At 39.4% G+C, this 15,822-nt stretch overlaps 2 protein-coding genes and 2 pseudogenes across 2 annotated transcripts; all 4 read left to right on the top strand.

The window, feature by feature from the left end:
* Window positions 1-557: 557 nt before the first annotated feature.
* Window positions 558-2,156, top strand: LOC137744302 (putative receptor protein kinase ZmPK1; annotated as a pseudogene).
* A 263-nt stretch (window positions 2,157-2,419) lies between these two features.
* Window positions 2,420-3,318, top strand: LOC137744720 (autophagy-related protein 8C-like). The gene is made up of 4 exons (XM_068484506.1): window positions 2,420-2,596; window positions 2,688-2,740; window positions 2,920-3,047; window positions 3,145-3,318. Exons 1-4 carry the CDS (start codon window positions 2,534-2,536, stop codon window positions 3,240-3,242), a joined length of 342 nt encoding a protein of 113 aa, XP_068340607.1. The 5' UTR covers window positions 2,420-2,533; the 3' UTR covers window positions 3,243-3,318.
* A 1,828-nt stretch (window positions 3,319-5,146) lies between these two features.
* On the top strand, window positions 5,147-7,123 carry LOC137744301 (protein NRT1/ PTR FAMILY 2.8-like; annotated as a pseudogene).
* A 2,041-nt stretch (window positions 7,124-9,164) lies between these two features.
* On the top strand, window positions 9,165-9,935 carry LOC137744754 (protein MIZU-KUSSEI 1-like). The gene has a single exon (XM_068484548.1). The coding sequence runs from the start codon at window positions 9,165-9,167 to the stop codon at window positions 9,933-9,935; it is 771 nt and encodes a 256-aa protein (XP_068340649.1).
* Window positions 9,936-15,822: the final 5,887 nt, after the last annotated feature.

Genomic DNA, 15,822 nt, shown 5'->3' with positions numbered 1-15,822 from the left:
GATCTAAGTTGTTGAATTCCTCTGTTGGTTTGTTTAGTTAGCTCTAACGTTGCTTTTGGAAAGTCTACTTCAACTACATTCTATTCCATCTCTAGTTTTGTATAAAACCAATTGCGTGTTGGATCATATTTCTTACATTTGAATGTGCAAATTGCAGGTTTCTACATAATTCAATTGCGTTTTAAGTCAACCATAAGATATAGAACTCCTCCAGAGAAATGGAAACTGGGTTGACAACAACCTGTAACATCTTTCACCAAAAGAAAAATAACAACCGTTAACATCAACTCCTTAATTAATCCATATTTGAAGGTTTATCCCACACAATGGAAGGAGCAGATCCCTTCCATTTACCAAGCGCGTTTGATGAAGCCGCCAGGCATCAGGCGTGGCGGCTAAATCATTGAATCTCACAGGCTTGTAGTGGTTTAATGGAATGAAACTCATTTAAAAAATTTAGAGAAGAATTTTGTTTAGGTTTTTCTATAAAATTTGAAGAAGGTTCTGCATTGGCCTAAAACCATCTACAGGCCATAAGTTTTTTTCCTAAGCCAACCATGGGACTTCCCAAGTTTCTTATTCTGTTTTTGTTTGCTACCACAGTGGCTTGGAGTCAACAGCAATTTCTGGGGCTTCCGAGCTTAAGAGAGGGAAGCTTCTTAACAGTTGAGAATGAGAGCGACTTGTTGGTTTCACCAAATGGAACCTTCTCAAGTGGATTTTACAAGGTGGGCACTGATGCCTATTGCTATGCAATACGGTTTACCAATTCCACCAATAAAACAGTTGCATGGATGGCTAACAGAGATGAGCCTGTTAGCCACTAGGGTCCAAGCTTACCCTCCACAAAGATGTGAACCTTGTCCTGACTGATGGGGTTGGTTCAACTGTATGGTCAACCAACACTTTCTCTAATACAGGCGTGGAGGGTCAGCTTCTTGAGACCGGAAACTTGGTGCTGATCAACCAATCAAAGGGGGTCATATGGCAGAGTTTTGACTTTCCGACGGATACAGTTATGCCATCACAAAGAATTGTCAAGAAAACAATGTTGGTGTCTATGAGAAGCCAAGGTACATATTTATCTGGATACTACAACCTCAAATTGATGACACAAACGTCTTTTATCTCATCTATAATGGTCCAATCATTTCGAGTGTTTACTGGCCGAGTACAGATACAACAGTTTTTCATAGCAAAAGAACACCTTATAATAGCTCTAGAATAGCAATTTTGAATGAGGTTGGACAATTCAGATCCAATGACAATTTGAATTTCAACACATCTAATTATGGAGTTGGCCCAAAGCGCCATTTAACAGTAGATTATGATGGCATTTTGAGATTGTACAGTTTAGATGAATCAACTGGGCTTTGGGAAATCTCATGGTTGCCGAGTAGTGTTAAAGCTTACCAAGTTGATGGCTTGTGTGGTCAACATGGTATTTGCGTTTACAACCCACATCCTACTTGTACTTGCCCTTACGGTTTCACCAAAAACAATCCTTCAGACTGGTCTAAAGGCTGCTCACCTTTGTTCAATTTGTTTACCAATTCAAGCAAATTGGATTTCATGGAACTTCCTTACACAGATTACTATGGATACAACTTGGGGACGTACAGGTCTGGCATTTCATTTGAAGCTTGTAGGAATTCATGCCTGAATGATACAAGATGCAGAGGATTTGGATATGCACTGGATGGACAAGGACAGTGTTTCCCTAAATCTCTTCTCCTTAATGGATATCGTTCACCAACTTCATGCATGATCATACATATTAAGGTTCCAAAGGGATTTCTGAGCCCTCATGCGCTCCCAACGAAGTTTGAAACACATGATTTGAACTGTTCAGGTGCACAAGTTGTTTTCAACAACAATGATCCTGAAGTCGGCGCAATAGAAACTGGTACATGAAATACCTAATTGGATTTGTAGGTTCTTTTGCAGTAATTGAAGCACTCTGTGTTGGTTTGACGTGGTGGTATCTCTTCGGAAAGCATGCTCATGAGGAGTTGTCCAATATAGCCGGTTACATGGCATTGACCATGGACTTCAAACGCTTCACCTATGCAGAACTAACAAGAGCTACCGGTAACTTCAAACAGAAGATAGGGAAAGGGGGCTTCGGAACTGTCTATGCAGTGGACATACTCTGATGTTATTTGAGACTTTATGCAGATTATTAACGAGAATGTCAAGACGAGGAAGTTTGTTCGCACTCGCATTAAAGTGTTAGACCCGTGGAATAATAAAAGTTTTGAGTTGGCTAAGGTAACAATGTAATTGAATCAAGTATGGTTACATCCTCTACGCGTTCAGTGGATACTGTTCTAATTCAAGCCTCTATGCATGTTGTTGCGGAGAAGGCTTTGCATTTTAAGCATGCTGGAGAGCAACTTGCTTGGGATCCTGACATGAGGTAGTTGCGTACTCCCCTGTTCTTTAATTATGTTCAGTTGAATTGCTACAGCTGAATAGGATTGTATTTTTCCACCTGTGCCTTTGATGCCCCATCACGAGAAGGTTGTTGGACATGTACGAACCACGGAGTATAGATGCATGGAAATTGAGGCAGAGGAAACCAGATCGCGTACCAGTAAGGAATTTTACTGCATCATATATACTATTTCTTTACTCGTATGCATTCAACGGAGGTAGTACTCATACCAAGTTCTAATTGGATGCAGGTTTGGGTGGAGAAGGATCCGAGCAGTGGCATTCGTGACATTGGCCCAAAGAAGTTAGTTTCTTGTTCCCCCCAAACATTTCTTTAATTATGTTGATTTGTATCTGCTAAAGTGGAATGGAATTCCCCCCCGTTTCATGTATGCTTAGCTTGTCTTAAATTGAAGGCGCGAGGAGGGGTTGGCTGGGTTGTTATGTAGCTTTATCGCTTATCCTGTATTTTTGTGACTGCAGATACCATGTCCTTGGTGATATACCTCTGGGAGAGTTTGTTAGTTATATTCGGTTTACGATCAGGAAGCATGGATATGCATGGAAAAAGCCTATGTTTGTCTATTTTAAGAACACGGAACCTCCCATTGGTGAGCAAAGCTGCAACTCTTGTATGTTGTAGGCCGTTGGCATAACAATGTCCGCCATCTTGTTTCCAAATTAACTTCAACTCTTCCAATGTTACAGAGACCTTGATGGCTGCAGTCGATGAGAAAAACAAGGATGAAGACGGATTCCTTCACATCACCTACAGTGGAAAAGAGAGAGGAGGCTGGACCAACTGAAGTATTCTGAGTCAGTGATCTGACCTTAGTTCTTATAGCTTTATACTGATGCATTGTTAATGGGGATTATGCTCTTTCTTTCGCTGAATCACGACAACCCTATGACACAGTTAAACAACTGTATTATGATCGTTCAGTTTTGTTAATGCTGCTGCCTGATAAGGCTGCTCTGCAAAAATACTTGTTTCATGGATAGAAATCTTATGAAATTTAGAAGATCTTTCCTAATAGTGTTTGTGTTACTTGGAGGGAAAGTTAATTTCTTTCTTCCTTACTATTATAAATAAAGACGGAAGACACAAGGCATGAGGAATATCAATAATAGAATTCCTCAAGCCTCTTTTCTTCTTTGGCAATACATTTATACAAAACTTCTACCCCAAGCACATACAATGGAGCCGTAAACAGTCAAGTGAAATCCGACAACTTTGGCATGGCCAGCTCCCATAGTGTGATGTGCGGTGTGTACAAGGTCCGGAAACGAATTCACCAATGTATGGTTGACTGGCGATTCCGGTCTCTCTGCGATTTCTCTCCCTCCTCCCTAAATTTATACAACATCCAGAGTGTTTTTCGATTTTGGTTGCCAATCTGTAACATATGCAAAAGCTACTTTGAAATGGCACTTAGTCTTTTGCCCAATTACTGGATTTTATTACATAATCCACTTTCAAACACACATTTTTTTAATTTAATTTTATTGATTCTATGTATCATTTTCGGTCACTTGTATTAAGAGTGTCATCAATGATGTTACTTTTGTGTGTCTTAAGTAATATTATATCAATAGTGGCTAATAGTGAGTTAAACTTGAATATTTTAGGGTTGTTGCCTTTCCTTGCTTTTAGCTTCCGGTATTTGTATCTCCCAATATAAGCTAGAGCCAATGTGCTCACTAAGGTCACGTATTAGTGCAAAGTAGAATACCAAAACTTAATGAAATTGTGGATGAAAATTGGACGAAGGTCACATATTGTCAAAATGTTTGGAGTTTGAGTGAAAAAGTCTTGTCACATTTTTGCAATATTCCCTAATTTAATGTACATTATCATTTGGTACGTAACCCATAAAGCACCACATCGAAATTTATCATAAATGAGATCAGGTGCAAGTCAGACATGTTTTACTTGCTTGGATTTGAGAAATCATGAGTCGAGAATGAAAGAATATGGGATAAACTAACTCTACTATTAGGAGAAAGACTTACATAGAATGAGTTTACGTCATCATGGCGCTTCGTCCAAAAGATTAATGACATTGTCTTACTGGATCGTGATAGCACGCAGCGATAAACTTGTTCCCTGTAGGTTGCTCTCCTCCCTTAGTGCCCGTTCGATAACCATTTTGTTTTTTGTTTTTACTTTTTCTGCTATGGAAGAGTAAATGAGGTAAAGTAAGGATAAAGAAATGTGATGGGAGGGAGGGGAAGAAATGAGAGTGAAAGCAAACAAAATCTTAAAAATGAAAGCAATTTAAAATAATTTTTAATATTTCGATTTTTAGTTTTTAATTTTTCTTTTTTATTTTGTGTATACATTTCTTCCACATCTCCTCCGCCATCCTACATCAACCGTTGTTAACGACTTGAGCTTAGAGTTAAAAGAGAAAAACAAGAGGGAAATAGTAACATGGTACGGTTTCATTTGTTACGTGTGAGTGTTATTGTTGCAGGTTTACTCCCCCATTTTTGGAGGAGAAATTTGTTAAGACAAGTCATCACTTACATGGTATGTGCGTTTTCCCTTATTTCATGAACAAATCAGGATTCGCGGGTAGCAACATACAAGTGTGATGTGTTGTTAGTCGAACAAACCATAACTTACAGAGACCACCACAATATATGCAGCAAACATTGAGAGCGAGACAGAGCAAGACAAGGGAGGAGGACGGGACACGGGAAAGCGATGGAGCATGCAGCGCATTCTTCATATGAAGGGCTAGAGAGTCAACTCCTTCCTCCGCAAAGACCGGTTGGAGGATGGAGAGCCGTCAGATACATTCTCGGTATGTTCATGATCTTAATTTTATTGTCAATGTGGTGGATTAGGTCAGTTCTGATGTGTTTTTGATTCGTGTTCATTTTTTTGTCCGAAGGGAACGAGACTTTCGAGAAGTTGGCTTCCATGAGTTTGATTGCTAATCTCGTGGTGTATCTGCAGGCAAAGTACCACTTGGACAATGTGGTTTCAGCTAATGTGTTCAATATATGGTTTGGCTCATGCAACGTTGCATCATTGTTTGGTGCTTTTCTTGCTGATACTTACTTGGGAAAGTTTTATACTCTTCTTTTCAGCTCGATAGCATCACTTCTGGTAAGAATCTGTAAATTAGCTCGCAAGAATATTTGTTGCGTAAATTTTTATAGCCATTCTATGAACACATCTTGTTTCAATTTGACAGGGAATGGGGACCCTGACCTTAACTGCATGCATACATAAATTAACTCCGTTTGCCTGCACTGCAAAAACTGCGCAATGCCAACAGCCGAGTACTTGGCAGATAGCGATCCTGTATTCGGGTCTCGGATTGCTTGTTGTTGGATCCGGAGGCCTTAGACCATGCAACATTGCCTTTGGAGCTGATCAGTTTGAAACCACAACGGAGAAGGGAAGAGCGCAGCTTGATAGCTTTTGCAATTGGTGGTACCTCTTGTTTTCTCTAGCCCTCCTCATCGCTCTCACTGTCGTGGTTTACGTTCAGTCGAGTGTCAGCTGGATTTTGGGTTTTGCCATCCCAACTGACTGCTTTGCTCTCTCCATTATAATTTTCTTGCTCGGAACTAGGTTCCAGTAGCCGCCTGCAGAAAATGTGGTTCGAAATCTAATGTTGGACAAACTTCAGGGCAGTCATACTATGATCCTCCAGTTGGATCAGAGTCAGAGACAGCAACAATAGCGCACACCAACAAACTCAAGTTCTTCGATAAGGCTGCTATGATCGTACACCCAAGTGAATTGGACAGCCAAGGAAAACCTAAAAACAGTTGGAAATTATGCAGTGTGCAACAAGTGGAGCAACTAAAATCCGTGGTGAGGATTTTGCCTGTTTGGATAACTAGAATTGTTTGTTTCATAGGCATGCAGCAAATGATTTCTTTTGGGATTTTTCAAACGATTCAAATGAACATATCGATTGGCCCCAAATTCCAAATTCCACCAGCCCGGATGGGCCTAGCACCGATGATTGCACCTTCGACATGGATCATCATCTACGAGATCATCTACATTCCTCAAATGCAGAAAAGGAGCAAGAGCGAAACCGGAAGATTGACAATGGAGCAGAGGTTCAAGATTGGTATTGTGATGTCAGTTCTGTGCATGGTTGTGGGTGGACTTACAGAAATGAAGCACCCTGACTCAGCTTTGGCACACGGGACTCTTGAGTCACCAATAACCGTTGCATTGCTTGTGCCGCAATTCGCGGGTTTGATTGAAGCCTTTGCTGCAATTGCCTTGATGGAGCTGCTCACCACTCAATGGCCTCAGACCATGAGGACTTTCGCTGGAGCGGTTTTCTTCCTCAGCTTGTCCAGTGCAAACTACCTAACCACCATTCTTATTAACGTGGTCAAAAAATTGAGCTGACTGAACGGAAATTCATCATGGTTGGGAGGTAATGACATTACGAAAAACAGGCTTGATTACTACTATTACACCATAGCTGCCTTCGGGGTCTTAAATTTCGTGTATTTCCATTTCTTCGCGCGCCATTATCTGTCCAATGACGTTGATCAACACTCCGAAAAGCCGTCCAACTCCGAATCCTCAGACGATAGAAAAGGGTTGGAGTCTTGTAGACAACAGAAGTTGTACTATACTCTATACAATGAAAAGGGCTGTAGGTTTTCTTACCAAATTGCCAGACAAGAAACGAGAGCTTAGCCTTTAGGATGTTTTTGATGCTCCAATATCGAAGTATGTGTAACATGTTTGATGTGTGATAAAATGACTAATGTGAAACACGTGACACAATTAGATTATTGAGAAATTGTAAAATTGAACTGAATGACCAAAGTGAAGCACGAAAACATGATCAGGACCGCTACTGTAATTAACCGTTATAAACTTTTGTATGAAATTACGGGGGTCCCAGAAATCAGAGTGGCTTTAGCTACCTAGGCTGCCACCGTAGGAACAACTCATCTCCGTGAGGATGGGCCTGCACTTCATTGAGATATGGCCCCATGTTCTGCCCTGGTCCAACCAGTGTAACTGTGTAAGGCCGCAGTACTAGCTATAACCCCGGGCTTGCATCCCTTGGAGTGAGGCCTACAAGACTCTATGAATTTCTTTTACTTTATTAATTGTAATCAATAGTTTGTTGACAGCATTTTTAAAAGAGATGTTAAAGTGTCAAAATCAGCATTAACAGTAAAAAAAATTCGGTAATAATGTTTTCCAATTGAAAAGAAAAATCCGATGTGAAGTGACATGAATTGGCACCCCTCACCCTTTCTGACAAAATTGGCAACCCTCACCCTTGCTGCCAAAATTGGTAGCACCTTCAAATATTTTTCTAATTGATTATTAAAATGCATTTTCTTGATTTATGTTTATTTTTTTAAAACTATTTATAATAGTTACCTAAACTATTATACCAGTTTAACTACACTTTTAAAGATGTCAAAGTGTCACATATAATGTCAAATTTAAATTTGACATTTCCTTTGGAGATGCTCTAAGAATCGTGTAGGTCAATTAGTTAAAAATATAGGGTGAAGTGCTGATTTATTCCCTAAATTATCATTTCAGTGAAAATTAGGTCCCTGAATTATTTTTTTAGCAAAATAAGTCTCTAAATTCATTAAAAATTCCTAATTTCATCCTTACTATTATGTCCAAAGCTATTTTATCTAATTTTTCGTCAACTTAAGTCATTTGACATACGTTAGAGTGTAATACCGTTATTTTCTCGCCTCCAATTTTTCGTCAACTTAAGCCCTTAATGTTTCATATAGGTTGTGAATCTAACGTCTAATTTACCCTCTAAAGTTAACTCCATACACTATTTCTTTATGAAAAACTACCAATCTACCCTCCAATGTGTGTCACATGCAAGTAACGAGACTTAAATTGACGGAAAAATTGAATGTAGTAGCTTCAAATATAATATTAGGAATGTAATTGGCAAATTTTTACAATTCAAAGACTAATTTTTTTTGAGAAAAAATAATTTAATGACCTAATTTTCACTGATGTAATAATTTAGAGACTAAATTGACAGTTCACCAAAAAAAAAAACTTTGTATTTGATGTCTCGGGTTGGATTTCGCCCTCTTCTACTATCGCTTATATTAAATAAAAAGTTGCAACTAATTGTTACTATGAGACCTGATTGAACCAATGAAATTATGAAGAATAAATTAAAATCCAAGTCAAACTACGAGACCTAATTAAACCAATGAAAATTATTGTTCCTCCAAATAAAATTGTCGGATGCACATGTCGCTCGTGACATTTTCGTCAAAAAAGTTAATAATGAAATTACAAACAAGATCCAGTTGTTAAAATTAAATCCCCAACCAAAAATGTCGAAACCTTAACATTTGTGGCAATACAACGTCTAATTGTTTCAATGCACAAAGATGTGAATCCAAAATCGACGGCACACTACACTAGCCAACTGGACTTGACGGCACATATTTCCTTAGTTACACGAGGCGAAAGGCTGGCTAGGCTACGTGTCATGTTTATGCAAGGCTTCGCTTGCAACGGCTATTTGCACTTCGATACTTTTCCCGCGCAGTCTCCGTGTATAAATGTATCTCTCCCTGCACCCCCGTAAACCACCAGACTTCCAAAACCTCTCGGAGATCCCTTCCTCTCAATTTCCTAAAACCCAAAAGAATCAACCTCTCAACGTTTGGAATTCGAAACCCTAAAGCCCCTACTCCCAAGAATCCGATCGAATTATCCAAAAACCATGACCAAGATCAACGCCCTCCATCGATTTCTTCTCCCCTGCTTCTCCCCTACCTCCGCGAAATCCACCCGCTCCGCCACCGTCGCCCCCAAGAAACGCCTCAGCACGTCCTTGAGCGACGACCTGGACGACATCAACGCCGCCGCCGCCAAAGCCCTAGACCCCCAGGACCAAGATTCCCAATCTTCCACCTCGCCCACCCCCCAAAACGACGTCGTCTCGGTGGTTCTGCCCCGGCAGCCCGGCCCCTCGAAATCCATGGTCATCGGCACAATCTTCGGCCACCGCCGCGGCCACGTGTGGTTGTGCATCCAGCACGACCGCCGCTCCACCAAACCCACCGTCCTCCTCGAGCTCTCGGTCTCGACCCACCAGCTCGTCAACGAGATGCAATTGGGGCTCGTGCGCGTGACCCTCGAGTGCAACGAGTCGGACCGGCCCCAGCTCATTGATTGCCCGCTCCTGACCGTCCCCATTTGGACCGTTCACTGCAACGGCCGCAAATTCGGGTTCGCGGCGAGAAGAAAAGCGAGCGAGAAGGTGAAATTGATGCTGAAGCTGATGCAGTCGATGACGGTCGGAGCCGGGGTAATGCCGGCTGGGTTCGCCCTTGGGTCGGAGGCGGAGTCGCATCAGGAGGTGATGTACATGAGGGCGAATTACGATCACGTGGTGGGGAGCGCTGACTCGGAGTCGTTTCATCTGATTAACCCGGATCAGTGTCCGAGTCAAGAACTCAGTGTCTTCCTGCTCCGGTCCAGGCACTCTTGAATCTGTGAGCAAAGACTCAAAGAACACAGTTTTATTTAACTTGGTGAGCAAAGATTCAAATACCACAGTTTTCTTTCTTTTGAAATTTGAATCAACTGCTGAAGTGGGAACTTGAAAACTAGGTGTTTTCTTTAGAGGGGGATAATTATGTTTTTGTGCAGATTGATGAGTTTTTGTTTAGGGCTAGCTTAGCCGAATCCGACAGTATCAACTGTACAATGTGTATCATCTCAGAGGTGATCAACAGATTAATCGTGATGAAATTTCAGATCATTTCTCAGATTCTGGAACAAAAGAATTAAAGTTGGGAATATTAGATTAAATTGATACGGCGGCAAAAAATGTAGCAAGAATATTTCGATGTCAGAATTGAGTGTATAATATGTTGTTTTGAAGAGAACCGCAAGCAGAACAAGCCCGTCATGTTTAAAGCCAAAAATGATAGTTTTGACTTTGAAAATTGCATTTTGAAGTTTGTAATAAAAATCGAAGTTTTTGTTTTACGTTTGATTTACTTATTTTCCATTCCCTAATACTCTCCTCAACTTTCCTAGGGTTGGATTGAGTCTAAGTAAGGCTTACGGCTTCTATATAATCATCATTCATGAATTAATAAAATAAATAAATAAAAACATTTCAGGGTTGGATTAAGTCTATGTAAGGCTTATGGCTTCTATATAATCATCATTCATGAATTAATAAATAAAATAAAAACCATTGAGATCTTCTCTTTAAACTGGTGGATTTCAGCCTTGTAAGTCTTGGGGTTTAGGTTTGTATCCCATTGACTACGCTTTGAGATTTTCTCTTTAAACTGGTGGATTTCATCCTTCTAATTCTTGGGGTTTAGGTTGGTATCCCATTGACTACATTAGAACATGGATTTGTCCTTAACTAATGGCAATCGATCATGGGAGAAGCAAAACCCTAAGCCACGTTGTTCGTAAGGGAGTACCAAATATTTTTTCTGGGAAATGATTGCATGGAAGGCTTTCTGGCGTCGGTTGAACCGACTTATTGTTAAGCAATTCTTTTTTCCGATTTATAGAAATTGTATTTGGAAAGGAGTCAAGCAATCATTAGAAAAGAAGCTAAAGTGATGGTCACTGATAATTCATTATGCCAAGAAACGGTGGAGGTCAAGATAGAAGAGATAAAACAAGTAATTTTGCTTGTTGAAGAAGATCTCCCTTGACAACCCAAAAGTTGAGACTCAAGAAATTGAAAATATAGGTAACTGAAATAGTTATAACTTTGGAGAATCAACAATTTAATAAGTTGGAGTTTAACTCCATCCTTGACTAAACAAGAAAATTGGAGAGAGAAATTTTTTATGATCGATTGACATATTTCAATCTTTTTTATGAAATTAATTTCATGATTATTTCACTTGAGTACACTAAAAGTCGGGCTTCTCGAGTTGAAAATTTTATTTGCTTAACAAGGGAGTTGTCTATTAGCTATCAAGATCATTTCAAGGAGAACTCAAGGTCGAGTTGTGAAATCCCGTCCCCGGAATTTCACTATTCATTATGTATCTCGTAATTTAAATTCGTATCCCATGTTTACGTTATTTTTATTAGTTAATTTTATTTCTGTAAATTTTGGGAATTAAATCGAATAGTTATTGGGTTTGAATTTTCGTAATTAATCTTTAAAATTCATTGACCTTACGAGGTCACAATTAATGCTTTCGAATAGATTTCGACCCCACGAATGCATAGACGAAGACCGTTCATGAACCGGGACAAGAAAATAAATGTTACGGATGTTAGAAGTTTCCTTTAAAAAAAAAAAAAAAGGGTGGAGGGGAGCTGCCAGATGGCAGCTAGGAAAAATAAACAGAGGACGGGGGGAGGAAGGATAAAAAGGGGAAGAAAGAGGAACAAGAAGGGATTGCGGGAGAGAAAGGAGGGACAGGGGAACCAATGAAGGGAGAGATCAGGGAGGGAAAGGAGAGAGGTGAGTGGCACCCAACCAAGGCTTGATATTTTGGCAACGGCTTGATAAACTTAGGGAATTATACCAGAGTGATATATTACAAGAAACCGCTTGATATTTTGGTTCCGTTGAGTGGTCCGAAACCCGATGTTGTTGGATTTTGTTGAGTGGTCCGGAATCCTTGTACTCATTTCCATAAGATTAGTCTAGAACCCTAGATTTAAGAGAACAAGAATTACCCACAATAAACCTTGTAAATTTATATACCATGTTATTGCTCAAAATCCAAATAAGGAATTATATAGAGCTGGCCTACAAGGCTCTTGATCTCTATGAAGTTTCTGATTTCCGATCCGTTGCTCACTATATCAAACAGCTTCAATTATTTTTATCCGCAAAACTTGTCTATTGGAGTTATATTTTAATTTAATATAGACCAAACTAGGGAGAGGAGAACTTGGGTGCAGAAGGGATGAGTCCATTGCTCTTAAGCACGGGACTGCACCGCAAAATTAAATAATCTTCACTTCTTTATGTAAGATATTATTCTTCAACAGCAGAAAACAAGGATTGAAAAAGTGGTTTTTTGATTGTCATCACATCTAATTATGTGATTAAATTATTGTCACAAGACGACCGAGATTAATTAGGATCCAAACGCTAACTTTTTCAGCAAGGTGTAATGGCAGTGATTTAGCTTAAACCCCAATTTAATACAACATATCTGGATAATATTTTCAAAAGTAGCCGATCTCGGCTACCACTTTTGGGTCCAAATAGCATCTTTAAAGGGGTACAATTTCCTTTCCGCTAGGAGAAAAAGCTTAATGTTTTTAGTCAAGTTAATTAATTAAAAAGGTTTTGGGATGCTATAGGTTTGGTGTGCTATTATTTTCCTATTTGTTTTCTGGTTTGTAAAGGGTATAAGGTTTTGCTTTAGACTGAATCTCACTTGTGAATACTAAAGCATATATTCCCCCTTCTACTTCGTTACACTTCCCCAATTATGCGGTTAGTATGTATCAAGGAACTCCGACCACGTTATTTGTTGGTGGCTTTTACAAAAACATGTGGTCTTTGACATTTTAATCCTCTCTGACCACACACGATGGTTGCACCCAGTGTGAGAGCTGTCAAAGTCAGGCAACCTACCAAAGTTTTCCTCGTGAGACGAAGGAGTTCCTCGTGTTCAAGGATTGCAAAAACTCTACTGAAAGCAGGGAAGAAGCTGGGAGTACTGCAGATTGAAAGCCCAGAAAGTGATGCGTAAGGTCAACTAGTACCAAGACAAGTTGGAACTAGGCAAATGCGAGTTGCTTTTCGATTCTAGAACGAAATCAAATCTTATCGAACTAGGGTAATTTCACATAAATCCAAATCAACAATGGTCAGTTTCATGCCTTACCTATTTTAGTGTTCAGCTACAGCCGACGGGACGAATCAATCATGCCTTGCCAGTTGCCATTCTATTTGTTTTTTTTTTTTTTTTTTTTTTTTTTTTTTCAAGTTTTGGATTCAGAAACTTTATATTAGCCAAAACATCCTGTTCATTTGAATTCAATCCAAAGTCCAAACTAAGATACAAAAGTTGTACAATTTGTGAGCACTAATCAGCAAAATAATTCCGTCCAACCTTAACAGAAATTTGATTGAAAAATTGTTATGACCGCGATTCCTTTTCGTCCAGACCGTAGATATGACCAATATTTTAAGTATGTTTTGATGTCATAAATGTCAAGTATGCACTTCACACTGGGAGATTCTGCTCATGTTTCCTGATACCACTCCAAGCAGCTTCAACAAGGGAAAACCAGGTTTTCCTGTAACGATATAGAGTTATAACATCGATAAAAAATATTACTGTCAAACTTAAAATTCGCCCTCTTGCCATGCCGCTCACTCACGTGAGCTGGGTTCAGAACATCGTGAGACAGTTCGGTCTATATCCTTGTATCTGCAGTCCGATAGCAACCGAGATAGAAAAAAAAACAGGCTTTCGGAAACCAGCAGCCTAAAAAGCTCCTTATAGAATTCCAAAGCAGCCCATCAACAAAGTATACAGCAAATTTCTCTGTCCGGCAATAGTATATAGTTTGAATCGTAATCTTCAAGGATGCTCCATCACTTGAAAATGGTTATATCATAAAATTTCAAGATCTGTAAGTTACTGAAATTGTTTGCAAATAGCTAAAAAATTGTTTGGTGCAAGGAGTAGTTCTATAAAAAGCATAACAGAATGTTCATGTTCTTATTATTCTTATTAGAGAATTACTGTTTAGTAAATTACCCCATTCCACGAAAAATCCCATCATTTGATGCGTGCGGCAAACAGAAAAGTTGATCAGCACAGCAATCCGTCCTCTGCAGTAAGCTAGAAGCACCTCGGCGGGGCAAATGATAGATGTTTTGGAGCTCCTGCTCAATCCAATTGCAGAGAACATAAAAGAATCATCTGAGCAATTTTGTAAGGAATATAACCTGAAAATACTCAAAAAGGCCAAGAACATAAAAGAATCAAAACATGCATTAAGTAGTAGCTTCATCACTCATGAGCTTAACAAGTCTTCTTGCATTGGCGGCAAGGACAAGGTAATCTGCATCCCAAGGACTAGATACAACAAATACGTTTGTGCTGATCTAAACCTCAGGATGCAGATTACCCAATCCTAACCCAATATCGAGTCATCGACTCTAGGAGAAGCTGGTTGGTAGCAAGGAGGTGTGAGGCCAATCTGCTTGATGGAGTTCTGTATTTATAGTGGTTCTTAAAGTGTGTAGATATATATTCCGAAAGTATATTTATAGGTTAAAATATGCAATGTTGCTGCATGATAGGGCCTTATAAAAAGATGTTCTTCTATAAGCAATTATAACCAAAGAAAATGATGTTTCTTCCTTGACTGCTTTTTCAGGAGGATTAGAGATATCTTTTTAAAAGATTCTCAACATTTTTTCTTTTTTAGATTTTTATCAACTTTGGGAATAGAAACACAAAAGTGGTGAAGTATTTACAGTATTAGAGCGATATTCTAGTCTACTCTGGACAAAGGAGAGGGGGGTTTGAACTTAGGTGCAGATGGTGAAGCATACTGCTCAACCCAACTTGCTACGCCAAGGTAAGCGTCTTATGGTTTTAATTTCCAGAACTTTTCGCTTACACTTTACACCATCTCATCATGAGTATTCCCTGGCTAGCTCTCTCTTTCAAGGTTGATGAAACGGAAAGGAAAGTAGTGCCACAATTACAAACATGTTGCAGCAGATTTCAAGTTCTCAATCAGCCTTTGGCAGCAGCAAATTTGATTCCTTTAGCTACTGAAATGTGCCTTATTATCCCCAACTCAGAGCTTGTTCAGTTGCAGAAATTTGAGAAAGATAGCTACAACTTCTTTTATTATCTTGGCTAGATTACTAAATACATATGGCCTACTTTCATTGTGCAGGATGTTTGTTCTTTTATATATCGATACTGTTTAAACTGCATTGATAACATGTATGTACATTTTGTATAAATAATTATCAATTTCATATCTACTGTCTATACTTTATTTAATAAACAGCAACACCCGTTTTATTAGTGTTCATCTGGCTCAATTGCAGGCAAATTGCTGGACTGGAAATGGATGGACCATGCCTTACGCCAAAACCAAGGCTAAAATTGTTAGCCAGTCATGGTCAAGGTCCCTCCTGAAAATTGACAGAAGAATAGGTGCTAAATTGGTCACCTTTTTCCACAAGAACCTGCAACTGCATGGTCCATCCAGACTCATTGATGATGATATGTACGGAGTTTTATATTGCATATATTCGGTATTTTGCTAGGACCCTGAAAATGATACCGAACATCCACCTTTATTCACTGAAGTGAACTTAAAAAGCTTTGGTCAGCAATTCCAGAAAGACCCCAAACCCGACTGGCCAACTCACATGAAATAGGAACATAAAG

The sequence above is a fragment of the Pyrus communis genome, chromosome 9, assembly GCF_963583255.1.
Source record: "Pyrus communis chromosome 9, drPyrComm1.1, whole genome shotgun sequence".
Lineage (NCBI taxonomy): Eukaryota > Viridiplantae > Streptophyta > Magnoliopsida > Rosales > Rosaceae > Pyrus > Pyrus communis.
The sequence above is the reverse complement of the archived record's forward strand: the minus strand, read 5'-3'. Positions and strand labels throughout refer to the sequence as shown.

Excerpts from the sequence above, each read along its gene's own strand:
- LOC137744720 (XM_068484506.1), top strand. The coding sequence starts at position 2,534 with ATGTACGAACCACGGAGTATAGATGCATGGAAATTGAGGCAGAGGAAA. Across the intron at positions 2,741-2,919 it reads CGTGACATTGGCCCAAAGAA|ATACCATGTCCTTGGTGATA; the intron begins GTTAGTTTCTTG and ends TTGTGACTGCAG. Across the intron at positions 3,048-3,144 it reads GAACACGGAACCTCCCATTG|AGACCTTGATGGCTGCAGTC; the intron begins GTGAGCAAAGCT and ends CCAATGTTACAG.
- LOC137744754 (XM_068484548.1), top strand. The coding sequence starts at position 9,165 with ATGACCAAGATCAACGCCCTCCATCGATTTCTTCTCCCCTGCTTCTCC.